The 25145-nt window shown below is 44.1% G+C and overlaps 1 protein-coding gene across 2 annotated transcripts in view; it reads right to left on the bottom strand.

The window, feature by feature from the left end:
* The window catches only part of cercam (cerebral endothelial cell adhesion molecule), a 192559-nt gene that overhangs the window by 15941 nt on the left and 151473 nt on the right, over window positions 1–25145 (bottom strand). The window contains exons 11-12 of one of the 2 annotated variants that reach the window (XM_043720437.2): window positions 24202–24405; window positions 20934–21034 (exon numbers count right to left, since the gene is read on the bottom strand). In XM_043720437.2, the coding sequence (XP_043576372.2) occupies window positions 20934–21034; window positions 24202–24405 (305 nt within the window). The remainder of the gene's footprint in view (window positions 1–20933; window positions 21035–24201; window positions 24406–25145) is intronic. The other variant, XM_043720436.2, reaches the window with a different exon arrangement.

The raw sequence follows: 25145 nt of genomic DNA, 5'->3' as shown, positions 1-25145 counted from the left end.
CTAACACTGTAACACTGTCCTACACTATACCAATGGCCCAACACTGTAACACTGTCCTATAGTATATCAATCCCCAACACTGTAACACTGTCCTACACTATACCAATGCCCCAACACTGTAACACTGTCCTACACTATACCAATGCCCCAACACTGTAACACTGTCCTATACTATACCAATGCCCCAACACTGTAACACTGTCCTACACTATACCAATGCCCCAACACTGTAACACTGTCCTACACTATACCAATGCCCCAACACTGTAACACTGTCCTATACTATACCAATGCCCCAACACTGTAACACTGTCCTACACTATACCAATGTCCCAACACTGTAACACTGGCCTATACTATACTGATGCCCAAAACTGTAACACTGTCCTATACTATACCAATGGCCCAACACTGTAACACTGTCCTATAGTATATCAATGCCCCAACACTGTAACACTGTCCTATACTATACCAATGCCCCAACACTGTAACACTGTCCTATAGTATATCAATGCTCCAACACTGTCCTATACTATACCAATGCCCCAACACTGTAACACTGTCCTATACTGTATCAATGCCCCAAACCTGCAACACTGTCCTATACTATACCAATGCCCCAACACTGTAACAATGTCCTATACTGTACTGATGGCACAACACTGTAACAATGTCCTATACTGTACCGATAGCCCTACACTGTAACACTGTCCTATACTGTACCAATGGCCCAACACTGTAACACTGTCCTATACTGTATCGATGGCCCAACACTGTAACACTGTCCTATACAATACCAATGGCCCAACACTGCAACACTGTCCTAAACTATACCAATGCCCCAACACCATAACACTGTCCTATACTGTACCAATGCCCCAACACCGTAACACTGTCCTATACTATACCAATGGCCCAACACTGTAACACTGTCCTATAGTATATCAATCCCCAACACTGTATCACTATCCTAAACTATACCAATGCCCCAACACTGTAACACTGTCCTATACTATACCAATGCCCCAACACCGTAACACTGTCCTATACTATACCAATGGCCCAACACTGTAACACTGTCCTATAGTATATCAATCCCCAACACTGTATCACTATCCTAAACTATACCAATGCCCCAACACTGTAACACTGTCCTATACTATACCAATGCCCCAACACTGTAACACTGTCCTATACTATACCAATGGCCCAACACTGTAACACTGTCCTATAGTATATCAATCCCCAACACTGTATCACTATCCTAAACTATACCAATGCCCCAACACTGTAACACTGTCCTATACTATACCAATGCCCCAACACCGTAACACTGTCCTATACTGTACCAATGCCCCAACACCGTAACACTGTCCTATACTGTACCAATGCCCCAACACCGTAACACTGTCCTATACTATACCAATGCCCCAACACTGTAACACTGGCTGATACTATACTGATGCCCAAAACTGTAACACTGTCCTATACTATACCAATGCTCCAACACTGTAACACTGTCCTATACGAAACCAATGCCCCAACACTGTAACACTGTCCTATACTGTACCGATGCCCCAACACTGTAACACGTCCTATACCAATGGCTGTCCCAATGTACCATCCCGCATACTGTAGTGTACTAATGTCTCGCTGTACCATCCCGCACCAATGTCCCAACACTGTACTGTAGCAAAGTCCCAACACCGCACTGGACTGTAGCAATGTCCCAACACTGTATCATACTGTAGCAATGTCCCAACACTGTACTATACTGTAGCAATATCCCAACACCGTACTGTACTGTAGCAATAACCCAACACTGTACTATACTGAAGCAATGTTCGAACCCCGTACTGTACTGTAGCAATGTCCCAACACCGTACTATATTGTAGCAATGTCCCAACACTGTACTGTACTGTAACAATGTCCCATCACCATACTGTACTGTAGTAATGTCCCAACACTGTACTGTACTGTAGCAATATCCCAACACTGTACTATACTGTAGCAATGTCCCAACACCATACTGTACTGTAGCAATGTCCCAACACAGTACTGTACTGTAACAATGTCCTAACTCTGTACTGTACTGTAGCAATGTCCCAACACCATACTGTACTGTAGCAATGTCCCAACACAGTACTGTACTGTAACAATGTCCCAACACTGTACTGTACTGTAGCAATGTCCCAACACTGCACTATACTGTTACAATGTCCGAACACTGTACTGTACTGTAGCAATGTCCCAACACTGCACTGTACTGTAGCAATGTCCCAACACCGTACTGTACTGTAACAATGTCCCAACACCATACTGTACTGTAACAATGTCCCAACACAGTACTGTACTGTAACAATGTCCCAACTCTGCACTGTACTGTAGCAATGTCCCAACACCGTACTGTACTGTAACAATGTCCCAACACCATACTGTACTGTAACAATGTCCCAACACAGTACTGTACTGTAACAATGTCCCAACTCTGCACTGTACTGTGGCAATGTCCCAACACTGTACTGTACTGTAGCAATGTCCCAACACTGCACTATACTGTTACAATGTCCGAACACTGTACTGTACTGTAGCAATGTCCCAACACTGCACTGTACTCTAGCAATGTCCCAACACCGTACTGTAACAATGTCCTAACACCATACTGTACTGTAACAATGTCCCAACACAGTACTGTACTGTAGCAATGTCCCAACACTGCACTATACTGTTACAATGTCCGAACACTGTACTGTATTGTAGTAATGTCCCAACACTGCACTGTACTGTAGCAATATCCCAACACTGCACTATACTGTTACAATGTCCGAACACTGTACTGTATTGTAGCAATGTCCCAACACTGCACTGTACTGTAGCAATATCCCAACACTGCACTATACTGTTACAATGTCCGAACACTGTACTGTACTGTAGCAATGTCCCAACACTGCACTGTACTCTAGCAATGTCCCAACACCGTACTGTAACAATGTCCTAACACCATACTGTACTGTAACAATGTCCCAACACAGTACTGTACTGTAGCAATGTCCCAACACTGCACCATACTGTTACAATGTCCGAACACTGTACTGTATTGTAGCAATGTCCCAACACTGTACTGTACTGTAGCAATGTCCCAACACTGCACTATACTGTTACAATGTCCGAACACTGTACTGTACTGTAGCAATGTCCCAACACTGCACTGTACTCTAGCAATGTCCCAACACCGTACTGTAACAATGTCCTAACACCATACTGTACTGTAACAATGTCCCAACACAGTACTGTACTGTAGCAATGTCCCAACACTGCACTATACTGTTACAATGTCCGAACACTGTACTGTATTGTAGCAATGTCCCAACACTGCACTATACTGTTACAATGTCCCAACACTGCACTGTACTCTAGCAATGTCCCAACACCATACTGTACTGTAACAATGTCCCAACACCATACTGTACTGTAGCAATGTCCCAACACAGTACTGTACAGTAGCAATGTCCCAACACTGTACTATACCGTAACAATGTCCCAACACCATACTGTACTGTAGCAATGTCCCAACACAGTACTGTACTGTAGCAATGTCCCAACACTGTACTATACTGTAACAATGTCGCAACACCGTACTGTACTGTAGCATTGTCCCAACATCGCACTGTACTGTAGCAATGTCCCAACACCGTACTATACTGTAACAATGTAGCAACACCGTACTGTACTGTAGCATTGTCCCAACATCGCACTGTACTGTAGCAATGTCCCAACACAGTACTATACTGTAACAATGTCGCAACACCGTACTGTACTATAACAATGTCCCAACACTGCACTATACTGTTACAATGTCCAAACACAGTACTGTAGCATTGTCCCAACACTGCACTGTACTGTAGCAATGTCCCAACACCGTACTATACTGTAACAATGTCGCAACACCGTACTGTACTATAACAATGTCCCAACACTGCACTATACTGTTACAATGTCCAAACACAGTACTGTAGCATTGTCCCAACACTGCACTGTACTGTAGCAATGTCCCAACACCGTACTATACTGTAACAATGTCCCAACACTGTACTGTACTGTAGCATTGTCCCAACATCGCACTGTACTGTAGCAATGTCCCAACACCGTACTATACTGTAACAATGTCGCAACACCGTACTGTACTGTAGCAATGTCCCAACACCGTACTGTACTGTAACAATGTCGCAACACCGTACTGTACTGTAGCATTGTCCCAACATCGCACTGTACTGTAGCAATGTCCCAACACCGTACTATACTGTAACAATGTCGCAACACCGTACTGTACTGTAGCATTGTCCCAACATCGCACTGTACTGTAGCAATGTCCCAACACAGTACTATACTGTAACAATGTCCCAACACCATAATGTACTGTAGCAATGTCCCAACACAGTACTATACTGTAACAATGTCCCAACACCATACTGTACTGTAGCATTGTCCCAACATCGCACTGTACTGTAGCAATGTCCCAACACAGTACTATACTGTAACAATGTCCCAACACCGCACTGTACTGTAGCAATGTCCCAACACAGTACTGTACTTTTACAATGTCCCAACACTGTACTGTACTGTAGCAATGTCCCAACACTGCACTATACTGTTACAATGTCCAAACACAGTACTGTAGCATTGTCCCAACACTGCACTGTACTGTAGCAATGTCCCAACACCGTACTATACTGTAACAATGTCCCAACACCGTACTATACTGTAACAATGTCGCAACACCATACTGTACTGTAGCATTGTCCCAACATCGCACTGTACTGTAGCAATGTCCCAACACAGTACTATACTGTAACAATGTCCCAACACCGCACTGTACTGTAACAATGTCCCAACACCATATTATACTGTAGCAATGTCCCAACACTGTACTATACTGTAACAATGTCCCAACACCGTACTATACTGTAGCAATGTCCCAACACCGTACTATACTGTAACAATGTCCCAACACAGTACTGTTCTGTAACAATGTCCCAACACCGTACTATACTGTAACAATTTCTAAACACCGTACTATACTGTAGCAATGTCCCAACACCGCACTGTACTGTAACAATGTCCCAACACCGTACTATACTGTAACAATATCCCAACACTGTACTATACTGTAGCAATGTCCCAACACCGCACTGTACTGTAACAATGTCCCAACACCGTACTATACTGTAACAATATCCCAACACTGTACTATACTGTAGCAATGTCCCAACACCGTACTGTACTGTAACAATATCCCAACACCGTACTGTACTGTAACAATGTCCCAACACTGCACTGTACTGTAGCAATGTCCCAACACTGCACTGTACTGTAGCAATGTCCCAACACAGTACTGTACTGTAGCAATATCCCAACACTGTACTATACTGTAGCAATGTCCCAACACCGCACTGTACTGTAACAATGTCCCAACACAGTACTATACTGTAGCAATGTCCCAACACCGCACTGTACTGTAGCAATGTCCCAACACAGTACTGTACTGTAACAATGTCCCAACACAGTACTGTACTGTAGCAATGCCCCAACACCGCACTATACTGTAACAATGTCCCAACACTGCACTGTACTGTAGCAATGTCCCAACACTGCACTGTACTGTAGCAATGTCCCAACACCATACTGTACTGTAACAATGTCCCAACACTGTACTATACTGTAGCAATGTCCCAACACCGCACTGTACTGTAGCAATATCCCAACACTGTACTATACTGTAACAATGTCCCAACACCGTACTGTACTGTAGAAATGTCCCAATAACGCACTGTACTGTAGCAATGTCCCAACACAGTACTGTACTGTAGCAATATCCCAACACTGCACTGTACTGTAGCAATGTCCCAACACCGCACTGTACTGTAGCAATGTCCCAACACCGTACTGTACTGTACTGTAGCAATGTCCCAACACCGCACTATACTGTAACAATGTCCCAACACTGTACTGTACTGTAACAATGTCCCAACACCGCACTGTACTGTAACAATGTCCCAACACTGTACTGTAACAATGTCCCAACGCTGTACTGTAGCAATGTCCCAACCCACAGTACTGTACTGTAGCAATGTCCCAACACAGTACTGTACTGTAACAATGTCCCAACACTGTACTGTACTGTAACAATGTCCCAACACTGTACTGTAACAATGTCCCAACACCGTACTGTACTGTAACAATGTCCCAACACAGTACTGTACTGTAGCAATGTCCCAACACTGCACTGTACTGTAGCAATGTCCCAACACCGCACTGTACTGTAGCAATGTCCCAACACCGTACTGTACTGTAGCAATGTCCCAACACCGCACTGTACTGTAGCAATGTCCCAACACCGTACTGTACTGTAGCAATGTCCCAACACCGCACTGTACTGTAGCAATGTCCCAACACTGTACTGTACTGTAGCAATGTCCCAACACTGTACTGTACTGTAGCAATGTCCCAACACCGCACTATACTGTAACAATGTCCCAACACTGTACTGTACTGTAACAATGTCCCAACACCGCACTGTACTGTAACAATGTCCCAACACTGTACTGTAACAATGTCCCAACGCTGTACTGTAGCAATGTCCCAACCCACAGTACTGTACTGTAGCAATGTCCCAACACAGTACTGTACTGTAACAATGTCCCAACACTGTACTGTACTGTAACAATGTCCCAACACCGTACTGTACTGTAACAATGTCCCAATACCTTACTGTACTGTAACAATGTCCCAACACCATACTGTACTGTAACAATGTCCCTACACTGCACTGTACTGTAACAATGTCCCAACACCGCACTGTACTGTAGCAATGCCCCAACACTGTACTGTAACAATGTCCCAACACCATACTGTACTGTAACAATGTCCCAACACAGTACTGTACTGTAGCAATGTCCCAACACTGCACTGTACTGTAGCAATGTCCCAACACCATACTGTACTGTAACAATGTCCCAACACTGTACTATACTGTAGCAATGTCCCAACACCGCACTGTACTGTAGCAATGCCCCAACACTGTACTGTAACAATGTCCCAACACCATACTGTACTGTAACAATGTCCCAACACAGTACTGTACTGTAGCAATGTCCCAACACTGTACTATACTGTAACAATGTCCCAACACCATACTGTACTGTAGCAATGCCCCAACACTGTACTGTACTGTAGCAATGTCCCAACACTGCACTATACTGTAACAATGTCCCAACACCATACTGTACTGTAGCAATGCCCCAACACTGTACTGTACTGTAGCAATGTCCCAACACCGCACTGTACTGTAGCAATGCCCCAACACTGTACTGTAACAATGTCCCAACACCATACTGTACTGTAACAATGTCCCAACACTGTACTATACTGTAGCAATGTCCCAACACCGCACTGTACTGTAGCAATGCCCCAACACTGTACTGTAACAATGTCCCAACACCATACTGTACTGTAGCAATGCCCCAACACTGTACTGTACTGTAGCAATGTCCCAACACTGCACTATACTGTTACAATGTCCCAACACCATACTGTACTGTAGCAATGCCCCAACACTGTACTGTACTGTAGCAATGTCCCAACACTGTACTGTACTGTAGCAATGCCCCAACACTGTACTGTACTGTAGCAATGTCCCAACACTGCACTATACTGCATCAATGTTGCAATACCGTACTATACTGTACCAATATCTCAACACTGTACTATACAGTTCCAATGTCCCAACACTGTACTATGCCACAATATCCCAACACCGTACAATGCCACAATGTCCCAACACTGTACTATCCTGTACTAATATCCCAATACTGTACTATACCAATATCCCAACACTGTACTATGCCACAATGTCCCAACACTGTATTATACTGTACTAATATCCCAACACTATACTGAAATTTCGCAAACTGCACTGTAGTGTACCACACCAATGCCCCAACACTGTACTTTACAGTACCAATGTCCCAACTCCTGAACTATACTGCATCAATGTCCCAACACTGTACTATACTGTACCAACATCCCAACCCCTGAACTATACTGCACCAACACCCTCACACTGCAACAGTGTCCTGTCCTTCTTGACACTCCAATACTGCAATAATGTCCAACTCTGCAACACTGTGCTATACTCTAAAATGCTCCGACACTGCGTCAGAGTCGGATACAGAACCAACCACCCCAACACTGTGACACTATGCTCCATTCTACCAGTCTCCCAATATTGCAAGTGTCCCAACACTGTCCTGTACTGTATCACTGCCCCAACTCTGTATCACTGCCCCAACACTGTATCTTTGCCCCAACACTGTATCACTGCACCAACACTGTATCATCGCACCAACACTGTATCACTGCCCCAACACTATCACTGCCCCAACACTGTATCATCCTCCCAACATTGTATCACTGCCCCAACACTGTATCATCGCACCACTGTATCACTGCTCCAACACTGTATCACTGCACCAACACTGTATCATTGCACCAACACTGTATCACTGTCCCAACACTGTATCAGTGCCCCAACATTGTATCACTGCCCCAACACTGTATCATCGCACCAACACTGTATCACTGCCCCAACACTGTATCACTACACCAACACTGTATCACTGCACCAACACTGTATCATTGCACCAACACTGTATCACTGCCCCAACACTGTATCACTGCCCCAACATTGTATCACTGCCCCAACACTGTATTACTGCACCAACACTGTATCACTACACCAACACTGTATCACTGCACCAACACTGTATCATTGCACCAACACTGTATCATTGCACCAACACTGTATCACTGCCCCAACACTGTATCACTACACCAACACTGTATCACTGCCCCAGCACTGTATCATTGCACCAACACTGTATCACTGCCCCAACACTGTATCACTACACCAACACTGTATCACTGCACCAACACTGTATCATTGCACCAACACTGTATCACTGCCCCAACACTGTATCACTGCCCCAACACTGTATCATTGCACCAACACTGTATCACTGCCCCAACACTGTATCACTGCACCAACACTGTATCATTGCACCAACACTGTATCACTGCCCCAACACTGTATCACTGCACCAACACTGTATCACTGCACCAACACTGTATCACTGCCCCAACACTGTATCATTGTACCAACACTGTATCACTGCCCCAACACTGTATCACTGCCCCAACACTGTATCATTACACCAACACTGTATCACTGCCCCAACACTGTATCACTGCCCCAACACTGTATCACTGCCCCAACACTGTATCATTGCACCAACACTGTATCACTGCACCAACACTGTATCACTGCCCCAACACTGTATCACTGCACCAACACTGTATCACTACACCAACACTGTATCACTGCACCAACACTGTATCATTGCACCAACACTGTATCACTGCCCCAACACTGTATCATTGCACCAACACTGTATCATTGCACCAACACTGTATCACTGCACCAACACTGTATCACTGCCCCAACACTGTATCACTGCACCAACACTGTATCATTGCACCAACACTGTATCACTGCACCAACACTGTATCACTGCCCCAACACTGTATCACTGCACCAACACTGTATCACTACACCAACACTGTATCACTGCCCCAACACTGTATCATTGCACCAACACTGTATCACTGCCCCAACACTGTATCATTGCACCAACACTGTATCACTGCACCAACACTGTATCACTGCACCAACACTGTATCATTGCACCAACACTGTATCACTGCCCCAACACTGTATCACTGCACCAACACTGTATCACTGCACCAACACTGTATCATTGCACCAACACTGTATCACTGCACCAACACTGTATCACTGCCCCAACACTGTATCACTGCACCAACACTGTATCACTACACCAACACTGTATCACTGCCCCAACACTGTATCATTGCACCAACACTGTATCACTGCCCCAACACTGTATCATTGCACCAACACTGTATCACTGCACCAACACTGTATCACTGCACCAACACTGTATCACTACACCAACACTGTATCACTGCACCAACACTGTATCACTGCACCAACACTGTATCACTGCCCCAACACTGTATCACTGCACCAACACTGTATCACTACACCAACACTGTATCACTGCCCCAACACTGTATCACTGCACCAACACTGTATCACTGCACCAACACTGTATCATTGCACCAACACTGTATCACTGCACCAACACTGTATCACTGCCCCAACACTGTATCACTGCACCAACACTGTATCACTACACCAACACTGTATCACTGCACCAACACTGTATCATTGCACCAACACTGTATCACTGCCCCAACACTGTATCATTGCACCAACACTGTATCACTGCACCAACACTGTATCATTGCACCAACACTGTATCACTGCACCAACACTGTATCACTGCCCCAACACTGTATCACTGCACCAACACTGTATCACTACACCAACACTGTATCACTGCCCCAACACTGTATCATTGCACCAACACTGTATCACTGCCCCAACACTGTATCATTGCACCAACACTGTATCACTGCACCAACACTGTATCACTGCACCAACACTGTATCATTGCACCAACACTGTATCACTGCCCCAACACTGTATCACTGCACCAACACTGTATCACTGCACCAACACTGTATCATTGCACCAACACTGTATCACTGCACCAACACTGTATCACTGCCCCAACACTGTATCACTGCACCAACACTGTATCACTACACCAACACTGTATCACTGCACCAACACTGTATCATTGCACCAACACTGTATCACTGCCCCAACACTGTATCATTGCACCAACACTGTATCACTGCACCAACACTGTATCATTGCACCAACGCTGTATCACTGCCCCAACACTGTATCACTACACCAACACTGTATCACTACACCAACACTGTATCACTGCCCCAACACTGTATCACTGCACCAACACTGTATCACTACACCAACACTGTATCACTGCACCAACACTGTATCACTACACCAACATTGTGCTGTCCTATTACTACACCAATGCCTCAAACTTCAACAGACTCCCAACAATGCAAGTGGGTTCCAAATCTGTGACACAGTCTCAGCATAGCAACAGTGCAATAGTGAACACAAATTAATATCATTTATTGGTGCAGCTCTGGCATTTTCTGAGGTTGTGAAAGGGAATCTGTAAAACCTTCTTTCCACTTCCCTTGAATGGGCACACCAGCTGAGTTGATCTCCAGGCTGCTCAGTAGTGTTAAGAGTTCATTTGTCCACAACAGCGGGTGGTGAATTTACAAAACAGGCCCCGGAGCTGAGCTCAGGAAAGTTAAATTCTAAAGCAATCTTCACATTTCAGTATTTTGATAATCAACTGATATCACAATTCTAGTTCATGTCCAATGAAAACACAAATCCAGAATATTCCAGACCACTATTCCTTTTTTTGACCAGGTTTCCATGCAGTCCCCAGTCTGCAAAATAACAGGATCAAGCAAAAGAGTTAACAGTAAGACATTACATCACTCACTCATAACAAGAAAACCTTCAACCACGTTAAAGCCAAACTCTCTCCTGTGTAATTTTCACTGGTTCATTTCCAAGTGTTAGTTTGTGTCCCTCAGTGGCAGCTATAATTTATGATCACTTTAAATGTTGACCACACTGAATCAGCTATGAGCTGGACAACCATTTGACGCTACGTATGTCATTTGCTTGCACTTACTGTGGGATGGTGTTCAGCTTATTTCAAATACAGAGCTGAAAATGTGTTGCTGGAAAAGCGCAGCAGGTCAGGCAGCATCCAGGGAACAGGAGAATCGATGTTTCAGGCATAAGCCCTTCTTCGGCTTATGCCCGAAACGTCAATTCTCCTGTTCCCTGGATGCTGCCTGACCTGCTGCGCTTTTCCAGCAACACATTTTCAGCTCTGATCGCCAGCATCTGCAGACCTCACTTTCTCCTCATTATTTCAAATACAATATTGTTAAGTCCTGCTCTATAAAAACCAATAGAGTTTATCATGAAATGATACTATGTCACAAACATGAACACAGATGTTTAATCTCTCAATGACTTGTATATATAAATAAAATATCTGGCCTTCAAAACCATCTTGCAGTGCATCACAGCCGATGTAGGACTTCTGAAATGCTGTGCTATTGGAACATAGGACATGTGTAGCCAACTTGTGCACAGCAAGCTCCCATATACCTCCAAAATGATATGAACAGCATTGTGGGTGTTACAGCAGTTTAAGAAGACTGCCAGCTACCACCTTTTCCATGGTATTTAGAGACGGGTATTAAATTCTGGCTTAATCAACAACTCCACATCTCATGAACAAATATGCGGATAAGTGGCATTGAAATGCCCATCAGCCATGACTGAATGGTGGAGTGGACTCGATGGGCTGAATGGCCTTACTTCCATTCCTATTTCTTGTGGTCTTATGATCTTAATATATTGAACAGAAACTGTTTTAGGGGTATTTATTCAGCACTAAACGTTGGCCAGACTACCAAGAATGGGTGCACCGTTTTTGCTTGAAATAGTGCCATGGTATCTTTCACATCCACACAAACAGGCAGATAGGGTCCTGGCTTCACACCTTATTCAGGAAGGCAGCAGCTCTGACAATGGAGCACTCCCTCAGCACGGCCCTGGAACATCAGTACAGATTTTGAGTTTTTTTGTGCTTAAGCTGTGGAAAGAGACAAGGCAGTACTGTAAAGCCCCAGTGCGCGGTGCCCACTTTAATCTATTGTGTTTTGAAGCTGTGCAGTTTTCAGGCTGTGAAACACCGGTCTGCATCGCGTGTACTGACTTCATGTTGTTTTGTGCTGCTATTGGGGGCGTGCAGGATTTTTGTGCCGTTTTGCATTGGCTCGACATTGGCTCCTGCCACCCGATCTGCATCGTTCTGAATCGCACGCAAGGGGAGACGTTTGTTTGCACTTAACAAATATCAATTGTTTTCCCCCCTCAAAGAGCTGTGAAACAAACAAACAAGCAGAATATCTGAACCAACAGGAGCAGCTGAGGCCTGAGCTGACACAGAAACTGCTGGGGAAACTCAGCCAATGAGGCAGCATCTGCCGAGAGTGAAGCAGAATTCATATCTGTCCTTGTTTCAGGCTTGAGCTGCTCACTCCTGTGAAGACCAGGCCACCAAAAGTTCCACACACCTCAACACCTTCAGCAGAGGTCCATGTTGTGGTGATGGAGGGGTGGGGTAGTCAAGCTGCTTCTGCAGTGGTCTCTCTCTCTCTCACTAGTATCTTACTCAAGTGGCCATTCTTCATGGTCTTTCCCTCAATTGCTAGCATTGACAGTCCAGGCCAGATGTGGCATTTTTGGGGATGGGGATAATTGGACCAAACTGTCCAATCATCACGTCTTTGATAAGAGTTCTCTGCAGTAAAAATGGTTGAGCTGGGAAACATAAACTAGGATACCATAATGTGAAGGTGCCAGTTTTGGACTGGGGTGGACAAAGTTAAAAATCAGGAGAAAGTGAGGACTGCAGATGCTGGAGATCAGAGTCGAGATTGTGGTGCTGGAAAAGCACAGCCGGTCAGGCAGCATCCGAGGAGCAGGAGAATCGACGATTTGGGCAAAAGCCCAAAGTTAAAAACCACACAACACCAGGCTATAGACCAACAGGAAGCACTTCCAAATAAACCTGTTGGACTACAACCAGGGTTGTGAGAGTTTTAACTAGGATACCATTGACACAAGACTCTTAGGGACTTGACAGGATAGATATGGTGATGTTATTTCCCCTTGTGGGAGAATCTAGGACCAGAGGGCAAGATCTTAGAGTAAAGAGTCACCCAGTCTGAAACATAATGAGGAGGAATTTCCTCTCGCAGTGAATCAGTGGAATTCCTTACTGCAGAGTCCTGTAGGGACCGGGTCATTAAGAATATTAAAGGCTGAAATAGATTTTTAATCAGTGAGGTAATCAAGGGTACTGGGTAAAGGCAGGAATGTAGAATTTAGGATGATCAGATCAGAGATGATCACAATGAATCATGAAGCAGACTCCACTAATGGATGGAATTAGAGCAGCAAAAGTTGACACACCTTGCCATTACAAGTACACACTGGAAAATCAAGAATATTTTAAGGAGGGATATGGACAGGTAAATATGTTGATGATGTTGGGACATTACATGGGACTAAAGGTGACTTCTTTCATGGGAACAACATGGTACAATGGATCAACAAACTCTTTCTGAGCTGGAAGTATCCACGACTCTGGAGAAACGTCAACAGCAAAGTACAGCGAAGAACTGACAGCAACTTTTTATAAAGTCACGGATCCGGTGAGATTGGGTGGAAATTCCATGAGGTTGAAACAAAAGGCTCAGTTGCATCCAAACATGGGCATCTTCACAGGATGGAGGATGGGCAGACACCCAAGGATTTTCTTCATGGTGAGTTAGCTACAACCAGAAGACCAGTCGATGCCCAAAGGTCTACTCCAAGAATGCCGGAGGGACCCGAAAACCCCAGGTACCAGGGAACCACTGACAATACAGGACCAACGGCGTATCACCATGGTGATCGGTGAACACCAGAATGATCACCATAATGATCGGTGAACACACTGATGATCAATGAACATATTAATGATCACCCTAACGATCAGTGGACACACTAATGATAACTATAATGATCAGTAGCTATCGAGGGTTGCCAATCGATGCCAACACCAAAAACATCCACACACAATGATACCTGATAACTACTTCATAAGTGGCAGATCCTGTCCCTCATGGATTGGCGTCTCTGCAGTCATCAGCAAAAATTACAGTTTGTGAAGCTACCCCACCCCCAAGACATTGATTTACTGCATGGCCATCATCATGCACTGCAACAGAAGACACTGTTGTCTTTGCCAGATATCTGTGTCGAAAAGTGTGGTGCTGGAAAAGCACAGCCGGGTCAGGCAGCATCTGAGGAGCAGGAGAATCGACGTTTCCAGCAGGAATCCTGATGAAACGCATACGCTCAAAATGTTGACTCTCCTGCCCCTCGGATGCTGCCTGACCCGGCTGTGCTTTTCCAACACCACACCTTTTGGCTCTGATCTCCAGCGTGTGCAGTCTTCACTTTTTTTGCCAGAAAACTGTCCATCAGCAATATTGGACAAGACATCTCGCTAGGGTCAAAAGTGGAATCTTATGCATTCATCTAATATCACAGATTCTTCTCCTGAGGGTTTGGAAACAGTTCTGGGCCAAACAGAGAAGTTTAAAACACAGATCAAAGAGCAGAAGAGCCTGCTCTGGAGAATATCTGCTTTGCTGCACACCTTTCAATTGGCAGAGCATTGTCACAATCCTTCTACTCTGCAAGCTTTAAAAGAACATGTGGTCCACTGCCGTCCTGACCGTTGCTAACGTGCTGATGGGCTTGTACAGAATTTTAAAAGTTGACTTTCTGGGCAGTTGTATTTTTCAAAGAAAAGCTGTAATTTGAGCTCCCTGCCAAGAAAAACTCAGTAAGAGAAAATTCATAAAGTCTGGATGTGACCATTTGTCTGGAGGGTTGGGCCAAGTCATGCTGGAGAGGTAATTGAGTGCAACTCTCTGATGTAGCCATACTGGGCAGCAGGAATCTCACAAGCATCAGCCAAAACGAGATGAAAGCTGGCATTTGTGACCACTGTTTGCTTTAGCAGGTGGAATTAAGCAACTAATAAGTTCTTTTTTAATCCCCCTCCGCAAAAAAAAAAGTTCAATTGAAGCATTCAGAAGAACGCTGGATGATTATTTGGATAGGCACTTAAAAGGCAGGAGATTGGCATTAGGTAATTAAATTGGTGCAGACACAAAATGGGCCAAATGGCTTCCTTCTGTGCTGTAACAATTCTGGGCAGGTGGATGTTGAGGAGAGCAGTAGCATGGTGGCAATGTCACTAGATTAATAATCCCTAGGACCACTGGCTTGCACGTTGGGGATATGGGTTCCAATCGTGCCTGGCCAATACTGGTGACTCTTACAAGAGGTCCTCCTGGGCTTGGTGAAAGGTAAGTTAATACTCCAACAGTACAGCAGGCAGGCACGCTGGGCCCGTGAACAAGACCACGGGGGGCTCACGCACGTAACTCTTTGAAAGTTGCACTGCAGATAGTTAAGAAGGCATTTAGCAGGCTTACCTTCATTGCTCAGGCCTTTGAGTACACAAGTCGAAACATCATGCTGAGGTTGTACAGGACATTGGTGAGGCCACGTTTGGAGTACTATTTACAGTTCTGGTTGCCCTGCAGATTATTATTAAATTGGAGAAAAGGTTTCTCAGGATGTTGCCGGGACTGGAGGGATTGCGTTACAGGGAGAGGCTGGGACTTTTTCACTGGAGCTTAGGAGGGTGGGGGGTGACCTTATAGAGGTTTATAAAATCATAAGTGGCATGGATAAGGTGAATAGCATTGGACCTTTCCCTAGGGTGAGGGAGTTCAAAAGTATTCAGGATATTTTGAAGGTGAGAGGAGAAAGATTTAAAAGTGATCCAAGGGGCAACATTTTGCAAACACAGAGGTGGTTCATGTGCAGAATGAGCCACCAGAAGAACTGATAGATATAGGTACAGTTACAACATTTAAAAGACATTTGGACAGGTACATGAATGGTAAAGGTTTAGAGGGATATGGGCCAAACACAGGCAAGTGGTACTAGTTTAGTTTGGGAAACTTGGTTGGCATGGACAAATTAGACTAAAGGGTCTGTTTCCATGTTGTGTGACTCTGCAACTCTAGTGGGTGCCTGGCATTAGTCAAATTTGGCAGAAGTAATGTCAGATTGACTGGGTACCACTCTGAGGGGTGTTGCCACTCACAACACCCCAATCCAACAGGCACATTTCTGTCAGCCCCAGCCAACTCAGTGGGCACAATGTTCGATGTAATGATGAAGTGAAACCGATGCCAAGATACAAAACAGAAACAGATTTTGCTGAAGAAACTCAGCAATTCTTGCAGCATCAGTGGAGAGAGAAAGCAGAGTTAACGTCTCAGGTCCAGTGACCCTTCTTCAGAACTCCCAAGAGATAATCCTGTTTTCAAGACAGCCATTTTCATGTGAAACTGCGTAGCAGTCAGTGCACCGCCCATGCTCCAGGAATGACAGACATGGAGTAGTCATAAAATTTCCCCCCGGTGCCAAAAGGATTTTATGAACATGGATCAAGCCACTCAGCCAATTATCTGTTTCTGTAGTGCCTTCCCTGAGGACAATACAAGTCTTGCTGGCCAACTGCAGATGTCATAACAGACCAAACTATTTCAAGACTGATCTGTGAACATCCCATGAGATAGATGTTTTGGCAAGTTTGTACAGGTTTTGCTGCTTTCGGACCAGGTGTCGGGGCATAATCAACATACTTACAGAGAGCTATCCTTCATTGGGGGACTCTGTTGAAGTGGGAATTGCTGTACTTTAAGGGCCCTTCTTCACAGGTGTTAGTCAAACTTTGGAGAAGACACATGTGCCTTTTCTCTTCACATTAACACTACATCCCTCTGAGGTATCTGTGCTTCTCTAATTCTAACTTCTGAATAATCATTCAGTCATTCATGCTTAGGCCTTTAAAGATGTAAGCTCTGGAATTCGCCCCATAAAACACCCTTCCATTGTTCCCTCACATAAGATACCCCAAAGAGCTTAACGCTTTGATCAAGCTCTTGGCCGACTGCTCTAATATTTCCTCATGAGGCACTGTGTCTAAAATTGTCATCCCACTCAGAGGGACGAGGTCTGGAGTATTTGGAAATGAATGCATTGGATGGATCGGAGCTCCATTTGGAGGTAGACAAAATCAGTGCGTCATTCACAAGGTTGACTGTTCTTTTCCTCGGTTGGGCTGCAAAACACTTTGGCAAATTTAATTAAAGGCACTATATGAATGCAAGTTGTTGTTGTAGCTGAAAATCCATTATTAATAATGCATTTGAACGTGAGTAGGATTGCTAGTTGTAGCAGCCTGGTTAAAGATCAATGTCTTTGACAAAGTCCTTCTATTTACATTTGGAGTGAACAAATCAAAATGCTATTGTGGAATGGTATGTAGGAAAAAACACAGCAATGAGATAAAACGACCGGATTGTCTAGATTTTTTTTTAGAAAGTGATGTTGGCTTGGGGATAAACGTTGGCTAAAAATACTGCTCTGCTCTTTCACAGATTCTGCCATCAGATCTTTTGTCCACCTACAATGGCAGACAGGGCCTGAGTTTAACGTTCCATCTGAAAAATAGGCACCTTCAATAGTGCAGCCCTCCCTCGGTACTGCAGCCTGGACTATGTGTTCAGGCCTCTCGTAGCTGACTTGACCCCACAACCATTTCGTTCAGAACAACACTGCTCCCCCACTGAGGCATGACTGACATCTATATAACAACACTGGAGAGCACAGTCTTAGAATAAAGGGGTGCCAATTTAAGACCGAGATAAGGGGGAATTTCTTCTCTTGGAGATTTGTAAATCTTTAGGATTCCTTGCCACAGAGAGCGGTGGGGCAGAATCATTGTGTACATTTAAGGCTGAAGATTGACAGATTTTTGAGTAGTCAGGGAATCAAGGATTACAGGGAAATGGAAGACCGCAGATGGGAGGCATGTTGGATCAGACATGACCTTATTGAATGGCAGAGTTACTGAGGGCCAAACAGCCTACTCCTGGTCCTATTTCTTATAGTCTTAGCACATTCAACTGGGCGACATTTCCTCAGACCCAGCTGTACCTGCTACCTGTTGTAGTTTGTGATCTCAACCACAGCCAAATCAACTTGACCAGAATGGAAAGAAGATTATCTCACAAAAGGCTTGAGAGATTTTCCTTCCCTGACGAATTCCTGTACTTCAACAACAACGTGTAATTTATTGCTTCAGTTTCTACACTGACATCAGTTTTCAGGACATTCTGACGAATGCTAGCAATAATGACTGTGGTTAGTCCAGATTCCTTTCCTCCTACGTCTCTTTTGGGCCTTCTGCATCAGCATAGTGTTTAGAATGCTTTTATCAGATTCTTAATAGCTGACAGACTTAGGGTACTGGAATAAACAATAGCAGCAGGACCATTCCACTCCTAGTGACCAGTTCAGTGCAAGGCTGTAGCTTGCTGTTTCTCTCATGTCCAGATCAATTGCAAAAATAAAAGCAACATACTGCAGATACTGGAAATCCGAAACAAATGCAGAATCCTGGAGAAGTCTGGCAGCATCCATGGAGAAAGAAACAGAGTTAATGTTTTCAATCCAGTAGAATTTTTCCTCAGAACAGAGCTCGCTCCCTGTTTGAACTCTCCACTCTTCATCACTCCTTATGTCTCTCACCAAGGTGCTTACAAATTTATCACATTCTTAAATTCCTGGTCATTGCTGCTCAAATAACCAGACGTTGTAACCATGTGTTGTAACAAAAAATCACTATCAGAAGCAATAATCATGTTGTCCCGTTTCACTTACTGCTCTAAGTGGTTTACAACTGTTTTAAATTGATCTCAGCATGTCAGAATCAATGGCTGAGCCAGCATTTATTGCCTATCCCATGTTACCCTTGAGAAGGAGGTGGCGAAGGCCCTTCTTGCAATGCTGATGTTCATGGAGGTTGGTGTTGCTGTTGGGGAAGAAGCCCCAGAATTGTTGAGCCATCTACAGTGAAGGAACGGTGATATGGTTGCAGCTCAGGACAGGTGAATATGCAAATAAGTGGTGTTCCCCTGTATCTGCTGCCCTTGTCCTTCTCGATGGTAGAGATTGTGGTTTTGGAAGGCGCTGTCTGAGGAGCCTTGGTGAAGTTCTGCAGTGCATTTTGTAGGTGGTATGCACTGCTGTTATTGAGTGTCAATGATTGAGAGAGTGAATGTTTAAAGCGATAAATGTGATGCTTTGTCCTTGATAGTGTTAAGCCTGATATTTAGAATCCCTACAGTGTGGAAACAGGCCCTTCAGCCCAGCAAGTCCATACTGACCCTCCAAAGAGTAGCCCACTCACATCTATTTCCCTATTCTACATTTACCCCTGACAAATGCAATTTAACATGGCCAAGTCACCTAACCTGCTCAAGTTTGGACTGTGGGAGGAAACCCACACAGACATGGGGAGAACGTGCAAACTCCGCACAGTCACCTGAGGCTAGCATCAAACCAGGGTCCCTGGTGCTGTGAGGCAGCAGTGCTAACCACTGAGCTACTGTGCCGCTCATATTGTTGAAGCTGCACTCAGCCAGAGAGGTGGAGATTACAAGTAATCCTATTTAAAGTATGGTATGAATCTGTATCAGCGTGGTGTTTAGAATGCTTTTATCAGATTCTTTGAATAGTGCTGTGTTCATTTTTGTTTGCACAAGGTTACCCAATATGCTCAATCGCATTTTAAAACAAAGTGTTCCTCCCATGTGTCCCTTCCATCACCCCTCCCTCCTGCACATCACTTCCATCCCTTAAACTCTCACTGCTTCCCACCAGCTTAGTGGTGAGTAGGAATGGAAGTAGTGACCCGGAGGCTGGAGACAGCAAGTAAGTTAAAAATATACTATTAGTTAATAGCAGAATTAATGTTAATAAGAATATATAAATTACCATAGTTAGAAGATCTTTGGGCCAATTAGAATCATGGCAGCCAGTAGGTTTTTAATGTAAAAATTCCAAGCCAGAAACACAGCCCACACTTATTACATGCTTTTTAATGGGATTTAGGTTTAGGTTGTTTCGCACGCCACTTTTCAGGAACACATTAGGTATTTAAATGAGGGACAAATGTATTCCATGACACTCCTGACCTGTGGCTTTGAGGGTGGACAGTTCTGGGGAGTTAGGAGGTGAGTTACTCGCCACATGATCCCAGCCTCTGACCTGCTCTTGTAGCCACAGTATTTGTATGACTGGTCCAGTTCAGTTTTCGGTCAATGGTAACCCCCAGGTTATGGCTGGTGGAGGATTCAGCGGTGGCAATGCTGTTGAATGTCAAGGGAAGATGGTTAGATTCCGTCTTATTGGGAATGACCGTTGCCTGGTATTTGGGTGGCACAAATGTTACTTGCCACTTAATAGCCCAAGCCTGGATGTGATCCAGGTCTTGCTGCATGTGGGGAGGGATAGTTTCAGCATTGTGGAGTTGTAAATGGTACACTCATGTGAAAATACCTTGAACATTTAACAGTGCCTCACTACTTTCAGCTCCACAGATACCTAACATCAATGGACCACAATTTTCTTCCACCAGACAGTGTGGCTCTCAGTGATAAGTTTGCAAATTGGTACCAGATTTTACTCTGGTCAGGATGAATCCGAAGGTGCACAGCTCAATGTATTTTCTTTCTGTTTTTGAGTTTTGCTTTCAAGTTCACTCTTCTGTTCATCATCAACGCCATCAATTTTCAGCTCCATGATAACAACATCCACTCCACTATCATGGAAACTCTGTTGCATGGCTCTGTCCATTCCAAAAATGGTCTTTTTTAATTGTCTGACGCTCTACATTCCAGCTGACACAAGTTCCAGTCCCTATGCTATGCTTACCATCATTTTGACTGCTTAAAAGTCATCCAAAGCCCCTGACGAATGTTACCTTCATAGCTTCTTTCAAACTGGTCTCCCAACTTATTTCCCCCAGTCCAGCAGTCACTGTGCTCTTACCCCATCTGGTCTGTCATATTCCCTCTCTTCTTTCACTATAACAAGGGCAGAGCTTTCCACCACCATAATACATTCATTCTCTGTGGGACTCCCTCTTCCTGAACATACGCCAGATTCTGAATGCCTCCTCAAAACCTACCCCTTCACCCCCTTCCTTCAGCCACTTCCCTTAAGCCCTGCCCTTCCTGCTGATGTCCTTGGGACATTTTCCTCTGTTCAAGGTGTGGCTGTGGTCTGGCTGTTGTGCTAGTGGTGATCATTATCATACTGCTGAAAATTCAAAAGTAAGACCAGGCCTGTGCTTTTTGTAAACTCAACATCATTTCCTCGCGTTCAACACATTTCATTCCGGCTATAGACAGAGTTTAGATAAGCCTGCTACTCCAGAGAACCTGGGAGTAATAACCAGTGGCTGGCAAAGATAACAGCACTGAGAAGAGAAATTAGTCTCTGCTTAAAGTCCCTTTTAGCAGCTATCTCTAACTTCTGTAACCATTGTAAGAGGAAGCTGATTGTCTGATAAGGAATCTTTCTCCCACTTCTAGTCTGAGTTCATTGCTTCTTTTCATGTCCCTTAATTTTATTAAGTTAAAAATCCCACATCACCAGGTTATAGTCCAACAGGTTTATTTGGAAGTGCTAACTTTGGGAGCACTGCTCTTTCACAACCACCTGATGAAGCTGGTGCTTCCAAATAAACCTGTTGGACTATAGCCTGGTGTTCTGTGATTTTTAACTTTGTACATTCCAGTCCAACACTGGCACCTCCAAATCTTAATTTTATTGACACCACCCAGATCACTGCTCCTCTGAATTCCCTTTACTTGGTCCTTTTGAGCACCAACTTTACATTAGGTGATAAAATTTTCCTTGTTGCTTCATTCGCTCTCTCTCTCTCTCTCCAGATTTATCTTGAAATGCGAAGTCTGCCTGTCAAGGAACCTGTGGCGAGAGCCTGCACATCAAGTGGTTTAATCTCAGGAGGCTGTTGCTCTGCAGTTAGCACATAGCTTCCCTGCTCTTATTGCCAGCTATAGGTATAACGGAAGGATTTTCAGGTTGATAATCAACCTGCCTGACAGCATTAAGAATGCGTGTTCTGTAGTTGTTAAGTCCCAGAGGATGACACAAACTCAATAGTTTCTGACTCAGAGGTGCAGAAACTACGTACTGCCTCACAAGTTCTTCAATGCATTGTTACTTTATTGAAATTAAGAATCCCCATAGTAACATTATGATTGAGGTTGGAGGGATGCATCAGAACTTTATAGCCCCACTCCTTCACTGATCATTGCAAATTTCAGATGTAACCAAGGTGATAATACCACGAATTATAACAGTTATGGACTTCAGTCAGTTTAGTGTGACAAATTTATCAAGATTTCTTTTTTCAACACTAAAAAAAATCACGAGTTTACTAAAAATTAAATTTGAACATGCAAAGATTATAGACAAAAAATGGTTTAGATGCTGCAACATTAAATATGGCTTATATTCCATCAGAGGAAAGTGAAACCTGCAGAGATCAAAGTCAAAAGGTGTGGTGCTGGGAAAGCACACAAGGTCAGGTGATATCTGATGCTGCCTGACCTGCTGTGCTTTTCCAGTGCCACACTTTTCGACTCTTATATTCTAACAGCCCAACATGAGATGAGGCAAACATGGACAATAGATAAATGAGTCAAAAACCCCAAAGAACACATCAACGAGCAAATGTGATCAAACAGATCCTCAGTTTTCTCAACAGTCTATAACTATCCCCCCTCCCCCCCTCCCCTCCCCCCCCCCCACTCACCATGACCCCCACCACTGCCTTCACCTCATGCTAGTGACACTGTGGGTCACCAAATCTCACTAAAACTTCACTTGCAATGGTGTGGCCTTTATAGTCTCTCAACATCATGTCATCATGAACAGCCTCAACAAATGCTCAAATACTATTGTTCACATAGCTTCTCTGGGACTACTCTTCCCTGGATTCTTGGAAATTGCACTCCAATCCCTTCCCTCAAATGGTAAGGTTCACCAAGCCAGGACTGTCCATGGATTTGATTGCTCAGCTCTCATCTGGCTCGGTCGCACAAAGCAAATATTGCTTGAGGGCTTTCAACTCCCACGCTCTGCTTTATGAACTATTAATCACGCACACCCCAGGACTTTCCTGAATCCTTGCCACACTGAGCAACTGAAATTCTCTCAGGCTTTACCGAGTCCCAACTGCACAGAATTCGCTTGGTTCAGCAGCGCAACGGACTGGACCTGAGGACTTGCTTTACTGCATTAGTGCTACATTGATGGCCTGAGAAGTGCTCATTGTCACAACAGGTGTGTGTCCCATTTCACAGTCTGCTTGACAGCCACAGACAGGTTTTTGGACACTTTGACGTGGGATCCTGAATATCAGTGCATGTTGCACTTGAATGAAATATTTGATTCTGTAAGTCCTTTCTTGAGTTATAGCAATTTAAAACAGAGATGGACTCACTTTGTGTGCTTGTCATACATGATGGGCAAGAACTCATCCACAGGAAGTATCTTTTTCAATGGATCAGAGTCGATCAATTTCTTTGCTCCCTGCTGCGAAATGGCATACGCCAGAGTCCAGTATGAGTACTCAGCGACCACTAAATTCTGAACATTTGCTGAAGCCTCCTCTTGTTTGGGATTTACTTGTTTCCGACCAAGGTAGCTGGAAAATGAAAAACAATTTATTTTCTCCAATACTTAATACTTGCCCTTCCTTAAAACATTCTGAGGAAACTTTCTCCCCCATACTGAGGTTGCAGTCATAAATACATGGCTGAGGTCATCCAGAGATATGAAGAGTAAGGAAGGCCTGGCTCATACACTGTTATTGAAGTAACAGATCTGAGTCAGTTAGTTGCTGGGTGACTCATGCATAGCCTTACAAACACTGAACAGCATAACACAAATGCAGACCAAACAGCCCATCAAGTCTATACTGTTTTTTTTAAACAATCTAGCTAGTTCCACATTCCTGCTCTTTCTCTGTAGCCTTGCAAAGTTTTTTTCTTTCTATAGTTTAATCAGTTTCCTTTTGAAGGCTACTGTTGAATCTATCAGGCACAGTGTTTCGAATCCTAAGCAAACTATGACACCCCTCATGCTAAAACTTCCATTCCATTTTGCATCTAGTTAATTTGTCAATCTCCTTTATCTGGACCCTCAGGAATCGATCCTTCAACCATAGGAGAAAGTTTATCTTTATTTATTTTAGCTATTTGTGATTTTAAAAACATCTCAATCATTTACCTTTTAATTCAAAGGAGAATAATCCCAGTTTCTCCAGTCTATGTAACTATGGAGTGAACTCACGCCTGGACCCATTTTAGTAAAATTAGGAGACGGTGAGGTCTGCAGATGCTGGAGGTCAGAGTCGAGAGTGTGGTGCTGGAAAAGCACAGCAGG

The sequence above is a fragment of the Chiloscyllium plagiosum genome, unplaced genomic scaffold (assembly GCF_037043375.1).
Source record: "Chiloscyllium plagiosum isolate Xiang-an unplaced genomic scaffold, Cpla_swu_hap1 HiC_scaffold_21, whole genome shotgun sequence".
NCBI lineage: Eukaryota > Metazoa > Chordata > Chondrichthyes > Orectolobiformes > Hemiscylliidae > Chiloscyllium > Chiloscyllium plagiosum.
Note: the sequence above shows the minus strand (reverse complement) of the source record. Positions and strands in the feature narration are given on the sequence as shown.